Source organism: Pimephales promelas, chromosome 6 (assembly GCF_988280905.1).
Source record: "Pimephales promelas chromosome 6, fPimPro1.hap1.1, whole genome shotgun sequence".
Taxonomy (NCBI): Eukaryota; Metazoa; Chordata; class Actinopteri; order Cypriniformes; family Leuciscidae; genus Pimephales; species Pimephales promelas.
In genome coordinates, this window is record NC_142774.1 from 26,375,152 (window position 1) to 26,383,880 (window position 8,729).

General features: G+C 39.4%; 1 protein-coding gene across 1 annotated transcript in view; it reads left to right on the plus strand.

Annotated features, from left to right (window-relative positions):
- The window catches only part of dchs2 (dachsous cadherin-related 2), a 52,659-nt gene extending 49,685 nt beyond the window's left edge, over positions 1–2,974 (plus strand). Inside the window, exon 20 of the mRNA XM_039694036.2 lies at positions 29–2,974. Coding sequence (XP_039549970.2) covers positions 29–2,628 — 2,600 coding nt within the window. The 3' untranslated portion in view covers positions 2,629–2,974. The remainder of the gene's footprint in view (positions 1–28) is intronic.
- The last annotated feature ends 5,755 nt before the right edge of the window (positions 2,975–8,729 follow it).

The following is an 8,729-nucleotide window of genomic DNA, read 5'->3' on the forward strand; positions in this document are numbered from 1 at the left end:
TTTCTATTGAATTTTCTACTGCCTACAGGTGCAGTGTTTACAAACAAGCCTCTGGACAATGTTGCAAATGGAAACATGTTACGGCTGCTGGTGGAGGCGCATGACAGTGGGGACCCCAATCTATTTAGTGTCACTTCTGTGGACATAGAGGTAGTGGACTTTAACGATAATGCCCCATTGTTCACACAGAACTCATACCAGGTGAGTGTTCCCGAGGATGTATCTGTTGGAAGCTCTCTTCTCATTCTATTAGCAGAGGACAGTGACTACTCAAATATGAACAGCCATTTGGAGTATGCAATCATAGCTGGAAATGACGAAAGGCGGTTCTGCCTTGAAGTTGTTAGCATTCCAGCTGAAGCCCACAGCCGAACTGTTGGCCAACTAGTGCTCTGTAATACACTGGATCAAGAGACCACAGACACTTATTCATTGACTGTGACTGTAACAGACAGAGGAACCCCACCCCTGAACAGCTCAGCTGTAGTGTCAATCAAAGTCCTTGATATTAATGACAATGCACCTATTTTCAATAGTCCAGAGTATCATGTACAGGTCACTGAGAACAGACCCATAGGTACAGCCCTTATCCGTATCTCTGCCTATGATCCTGATCTAGGGGCAAATGGGACTGTAACGTACAACATCATATCAGGTAACAGCAAAGGCTTGATCAGAATGGACTCTGCAACCGGTGTCCTTGAAGTTAATGGGACACTAGACTATGAAGAGAATAAAAAAATTACTTTAACAGTCCAAGCATCAGATTGTGGTGCTCCAAGTGACAAAAAAGTATCATTTGCGGTTGTTTACATATTGGTACTTGATGAAAATGACAATTCCCCATTCTTCATGTTCCCCACCTACAACTGCTCGCTGTCTGAAAACCTGCCGGCTTTGACCCCTGTGTGCACGGTACATGCTATTGATGAAGATGCAGGAATCTTCGGACTACTTACTTATTCCATTTTAAACCCCTGTTATGTGGACTATGACAGTAGCAACCCAGACAAAAAAGAAGCATTTGGTATTGATCCTTTTACTGGAGACATCTACACCAAGCAGATGTTTGACTATGAAGGAGAGAGTGAATTCTGCTTTGTGGTAGAGGCACGTGATAAAGGAGATCAAGTGGCAACCTTGAGACTACAAATCGAAATTGAAGGCATTGATGAGTTCAGCCCCATCTTCACCCAGAATGTGTATCATTTCTCTCTGCCGACTAATGCCAAGGTTGGCCAAAGTATAGGCAACCTGATTGCTATGGATCATGATGGTGGTCTGGATGGCTCAGTGGAGTACTCTTTAGTCAACCCATCCCCATTTTTCAATGTCAACAAAACAACTGGCTGTCTATATATCTCAAACTCTGTGTATCAGAGAAGATCGAACTCAAACGAGACAACAGAGGACCTGTTAGTTCTAGCAAGCAGCCCCAAACTGAACTCCAGGTCATCAACTTGTCATGTTGTTGTGAACATATCCAGTTCAGCAAAGTCTCTGGCAAGTGTTGATCTCAGTGTCCACACTGCCAGTCTCATTGTGTCGTTGATAGTGTTACTCCTCCTTTTAATGAGTTTCATTGCCCTTGTTCTAAGGTACAGGTCCAAAGAGAATGCCGTAAAGAAGAAAACCTCCTTATCTGCTAACCTTAACCTTGAGACTGACTCTTTAGGAACAACAGATGGAAACCATAACAGCAGTATCCATGGTATTAACCTCCAAAATTTACAAGAACCAATAGACACATGGGGAAGATTGGACATCCCAAACCCTTCAAGAAACTCAAACTCAAAAGCCTCAAGTGGAAGAGGATCTACAGAGGAAGAGACTGCTGAGGATCAAGAGATCAAGATGATCAACAAGTTTCCACGTTACAAACAGCTTGGCTCTGTAACAACACAACAGGCATTAAGAGTCTCAGACTCAGGGATTCCTGGGGACTCAGACCAACTCTCCTTTCACTCGATAGATAAAGACCCACCTTCTGGTGCCAGTATTGGTATAGTCAGAATAGTGGATATGCCCAGTTCTGATAGTCTCCATAATTTCAGGGATGAAGGAGGAGGTGAGGGAATGCTTCCTCAGGTAGTCAACATGAAGGAAGTGGAGGAGGTCATACGAAGGTGCATGTCTATGCCTGATAACCAGGATTCAGTTGAGGGCTCACTCACCAATCTGATTTCCTCTGAGGAACCGCTACATGGGAGCTACAGTTGGGACTACTTTCTCAATTGGCAGCCGCGCTTCCAATCTTTGGCCTCTGTTTTTACAGACATTGGGATGCTTCCAGATGAAGGGATGAGGGCCAGAGATGTAGAGCCAGAGTCACAGAGCCTTTTGCACCCACCTCCTCTCATCACAGCAGTTGCCCAACCAGGAATTCGTGCTGTCCCTCCCAGAATGCCCCATAGAAGATCGCCTCTGGTCAGATTGCCCAATACTTGCACTAGAAACACAGAGCTGACCCATTCAGCAATGACTCCTAGTTTTTCCCCCTCTCTGTCATTACTTACTGTTAGGACACCCAGTTCCTCCCCAGTGGTTTCAGAAACCGGCTTGGGATGCTATTCAAAAATAGCAACACTACCAAGAGATATCTTGGATGATGCAGAGATTCAAGTGTAATCTTGTGTTTCAAATATATATGTACATGTGTAAAAAACTTCACTTTTTTAATTTAAAATGTTCTTTTGTGTTGGTTTTATATGAATTATTATTTGGTTTATGAAAGATTACTGTAATGACTGTTTTTTTATATATATAAATAATGCTAATAACCAAAGTTATAATCATAATACTTTATTGCTATAAAAATACAAGACACAAACATTTTCATTATGTGAGGTTTTTTTTATCATTTCTAATTGTTTTAATGCTGTTTCATTTAAAGGATTAGTTCACTAGTTCACAAAAAAAAATGTTGCTGATAATTTACTCACCCCATGTCATACAAGATGTCCATGTCTTTCTTTCTTCAGTCGAATAGAAATTAAGGTTTTTAAAGAAATATTACAGTATTTTTTTTTATCTTGGTCTCTCGCAAGGTCTCTCGCTCGCTGACATTTTAACTCATTTGCGGTATAACTAGTCGATCACAAGTGGCTCAACAGGTAGATCTATATATAGGCCCCGTCCACACTACTGCGTTTTCGTTTAAAAATGGAGACCTTTTGCTACGTTTGCACCTCCCGTCCAGACTAAAACGGGAAAAAACGAAGACCTAAAACGGAGAAGTTTAGAAACGCTGCAGCTCCGTTTTGCATTTTGAATCTCCGGAGGGCGTTTTAGTGTAGACGGGACAAAACGTAGGACTTCAGAAACGCTGACGCAGGGGCTGACGCTCGGCTCCATGATTGGGTGTTATCAGTCATGACGTATCCTTCCCTGATTCGTCAATCACTGTTTACAGCGGCACACGCATGCCCAGTGTTGGTGAATGGTCACGTGATCCGCGTTTTCAGTCGTTTTAATGTGGACGGAGATCATTTCTAATACGCAGATAAAACACTGGTGTGGACGGAGATCGTATTCGTTTTAATTCTCCGTTTTTAAACGAAAATGCAGTAGTGTGGATGGGGCCATAGACTCATCTTTCAGGCATTTGACCGGCCGCATTAGCAGAATGCTAGCATGCTATGGGCAACAAAAACTCAACCTGTAAGAAATCGAAAGGGCATATTTGTTCATTCAACTTTCAACCTATTATGTTGAACTTGCAAAACCTACAATCAATTTCTTGAATGGAGCAGAGGTAAGAGATGCATTGATGAAGTGAGAGATAGGTGCAGAGATAACTGAATGGCAGAGTTTCAGGAGAGGAGTAGGGTCAAGACAACAAGATGAGGGGTTGGATTTTAAGATTACCTCAGAGACAGAAGAAGGAGTAGTCAGAAAAAAGAGAGGCAGGGACTAATCAAATTGGTTCAGCAGATATATTGGTTTTGCAGCATCATTAGAGAGGCACTGGTTTATGGGCATCTTTTCTAGAAAGTAAGTCATGAATGAACTGCAGAGTTCATCAGAAGTTAGTTTGGTACGTTCATTATTGTGTTAAATAATGCTTTTGGCCATATAAATCCGATCTTAAATTCCTGTGCTATATGCAGATTTAATGGAGTGCACGTCACCGAAAGCAACAGATATGACCTGCATTTTATTGATCATCTGCTACAGTAATTTCAAAATCAAAGACAGCAATAAGAGAGAGCGGCTCAAAACAGGTGGAACAGCCCGTACTATTGACTGCAGTCTACCTCTGGCCAAAAAATCCTCCGATGTCACAAAATGACGATTTTTGCATCATCGGAGGATTTTTTTCCAGACAAAAAATACATCAATCTCTCATTCTCAGGGGGACATGAGAGTGGAAAGCATGGTAATTCGAAAATACTACAGGTTTTCTACTAATATAAACCTTAATGCTAAATCCTGAAGTATCCCTTTAAATTAAGATAAGTTATTAGTGTTGTATTGACCAATCACCATAATTATCTGCACTGACAAACATTTGCCACATGTTTAAAAATGCCCAACAAACAGGGCCATAGTCTACTTATAGTGCGTATGTGAAGTCTTAGCTCAAAATACTCCACAGAACATTTTATAGCATTTTAAAATTTGGGCTTGTGCAAAAACACAACTTTTGGTGTGTTTCCCTTTAAATGCTAATGACCTGCTGCTCCCGCCCCATTTTTCAGACTTTTTTGTCTGTCAGGGCTAAGCAATATCTCTTGTTTGGCTGCTCTGTTCTGATGTGCTGTCCTTTACAAATAAAGATTCCACCATCAGCGCGATAAAAAAATAACAACATAGCTTGAATCATGGTGCTATCACATGCTATAACAAATTTAATAAGTCTAACATGTTATTATGAGCTTGTCAAATTCAAAGGTAATTGGAAAAACAAACGTATAATATTTCTAGATATGTAGGCTTGCTGGATCACAAACAGTTGGCACTGCTACATCCTTCGGGAGCAACTTTTTTGCAAAACCTGCTTTATACTGAGCCTCGTTAAAAAAGCTGTCCGGTGTAAAATGATTCGAGGAGACATAAATGAATTTTGGTAGAGTTGAGAGACTGTGTGTCACATGACCAATATATTGTGGCCAAATATTTTGTTTATACATTACTTTGAAGAAGTGGAACTAAGGTTTTGTTGAAACAAAGAGGCAGATTTATGTTCTTATAGCTGAGTTGTTAAATGTGGCCACCTGTTAGCCAATTTTCCAAGTTCCAAAACCATGATAAAGGGCTCTAAAATCATGAGTGAGGTGGCAGAAATGGCTTAGCCAATTTAACTCCTATAATCCAAACTCATTAAAAGCGCATGGCCACATTTCCCACAAATCACCCCTTACCATCTATGCATCTTCTACTTTAAATGTTTTCAGCTCAGCGGCCATAGAAAAAAAAAAAAAATTGAGTTGACACTAGTGACAACAAACAAGCCATGCTATCTCACATATATAAAACTCACATTATATATATATATATATATATATATATATACTGTATATATATATATATATATATAACTAATTTAAATAGAAATCATCAATACATTGTTTATCATGCCACTGTGGATTCTGATCACTTTCTTGCATGTTTTTTAGCAATTGTGTTGGAAGACAGCAAATTAACCTTTGGTACTAAAAAAAAAGCCTGAATTACATTTTAGGATGCTACAGTATAGGTCTTAATGTATAGCACTCAAACAAAACACTATGAACCAGCTTTTAAATCTGTACAGATGTGCTCGGATAGCATGGATAATTGCCAGGCTTGGACAGACTTGAGAAACAATTCTAAGCTCAAACACACAGAAGCATCATAAAGCATCTGGGAGTGTTTCTTTTCCTTTTTCTAAAGTACATAAGTAACTTAACATGCCAAAACTGTCTTCTGTGTTTCTTACTTTCTTTTATCACTGTGTGTTTAACATGAAAACGTAAAAATAAACCTAAAAAACTGCAGAGCTTAGATGCATGTCTTTGGCGATGGTTCTGAAAATACATTATTGCCCAATTTGAAGCATACTTCTCATTTAAAATAAACCCTGTAATAGAATAAACTACAGACCAAATATTTCAAACATTAATTGTCCATATCCATCCAATGTATCTAGTTTAGAAAGTTTAGATTTCAACTGTCCATCCAACCATTTTCTGGAATACCCTCATTTAATTTCAGCTTGTGCAGAAGCCAGCAAAAGTTTATTACACATCAACTCTATGAGCTTTTAGCCACTTTGCCAACACTTGTTGGTAAAAATAAAACCATGCATCCCAAACCATTAAATCATGACATTTGTCGACAATATTCTAGAGCCTTTAAGACAAAGCAGCCAAAAAACATGAAAAAGAGAGTCTACACATCTGTGTTACATTTCAGCCAGCTTTGAGTGATGCGTTAAATGCAGATAAATGACAGACTTTACAGCAGCTCCAGTTTTCTGTTTACTATCTTTCATCACTACAGTAGAATGATGGCCGAACAACATTCATCACCGCTGAACAATCTCCACAACACCAGACATTTAGGGAAACGTGGACAGGGTCAAAAGTTTGCCCCAAATACCCCAAGGTCATTTGAGCTACATTTTTGTTGGTTTTGTTTTTTCTTTTTTTCTTTTTTCTTTTTTGGAGCCTGCTGGTCTCTGACCTCATTTTGAAGTCCATACAGCATGTAGCCTATTATAAGTAGGGTTGGGTATCGTTTGAATTTGAACGATTCTGATTCCGATTTCTTGTTTCGATTCCGGTTCCTAACGATTCTCGATTCTGATTCTTTTAAGAGGCAGGGTCAAAAAAGTTTAGCTAACCTTGCTAAACAACGGTCTTTCTGAAGGAAATAATCCTTTCTGAGGGAAATACTCCTGTCACAAATACTCCTTCTGTCACAAATTTTGCATTTTGCCGAGATTTCGTTATTTTTAGAAAAGTGAAGCCACACTTTGGACCGCTGACGTAAGCTACTAATGTTCGACTCGCGCGGTTATGCCAACACTTCCGGTAGACGCTTCTTCGTTGGTGTTGTTCAGCGGTTTCTTCTTCCGCTCGGCGGACTGTGAATATCGAAACTAGGAATCGAAATTTTAACTTTTGAACGATTCCGGGAAAAACGAAAAGTTAGTCCCGGTTCCAATCGATACTCGATTCTCGATACCCAACCCTAATTATAAGTAGACATCAAGTATACAATCAAACATAAAATTATAAATAATAGAAATCACAATACTTAGGGTCTACGTATCAATGCTAAACAATTATCTTTGATATTCATTTGTATATGACATATGCTACAAAAATGATTATCACATAGTTAAAATCTAAAGCACTTTTGATTTTTGACAGTGAATGTATTATATCTCTGTGCATATTTATGGCAATGTATTTTTGTACAATAGGCCTCAGCTTCCCTCACATTCTGTTGTTTGCATCAGACCTTATCAAAACCATGTGGAACATTGGCTCTATGGTTTTCAGATGTGCTCCAAATTTCTCTATGAGACAAAGGCAAGGGCCTTATTTTTATGTATATTTCGGCATTCAGACTATTTCTCAGACTTGCTTTTGCTCCATCAGAGATGTTGGTTGAACTTGAGAACATTTGATTTCACAATTTAGACTCTACGTTTTCACACAAACTAAATGGTTATTGATAGAACATTTGTTTCAGATTTAAGACAACAAGCTATATCAATCATTCATTTGTTGTTTTAGTGACTGAAATGTTTCTTTAAGTATAAAATCGAGATCTAAAAGATCAAAGTGAGAGGTAAATGGTTATAATTTAAGATCTTGACACATTGCAGCCAATGAATCACACTGCTGATCAGATAACACACTCATCACAGTTATGAATGAGGTGACCTGTTCAAAGACCTGTTGGCAGATTCAACTTTCTCAGAGTTGTCCTAGTTGGCAGCTCTGTTATACTTACTCATACTTGTTTAAACTATAGAGGTTTTGTTCCAATGCACTGCAGCAGTAGTCTTACTGTATAAACTAGGGAAAAACTACCAGGTAGCCAAAACAGTTCAACCCCATAAAGGCCCAGATCAGGCAGTCCGGAAGAAAATAACTTGGCCCGGTTGCAGTTGACAGACTCGGGATGGACACGGGATGAATGATGCCCCAGAAGAAGTGGCTCACATACAATGGCCCAGGTCCAGCTGCCAAAACTTCCAGTATTGGGCCACATTCATGCAAACAAGAGTTAAATACTTAGTCGGTACTGGCCCGAGTTTGGTTACTAAAACTGAGACAACACTGGCACTGGGCCACAATCATGCATGCCAACAAATATGGTACACTTGGCCACTACTGGCCCAAGTTTGGGTGCTAAAACTGAGCCAAAACTGTGCCACAATCACAGCAACAAATATGGTACATGTAGTTGGTACTTGTCCGAGACTGACACTGAGCTGACACTGCCAGCTCAGGGCCACAATCATGCCGCTCACTGGCACTGGTCTGAGCCTAAAATTCTTTTGGCTAAAAAGATATATATATATATATATATATATATATATATATATATATATATATATATATATATATATACAGAGCCGGACAGCATCGGAGTACATTTGCTTGAGTACAGTACTTAAGTACAATTTTGAGGGATCTGTACTTTACTCGAGTATCATTTTTGTGGAGTACTCATGACTAAGAAGGCGGGCGTACACGGTACGAATTCTGATGGTCGGAAGATCGTATGTC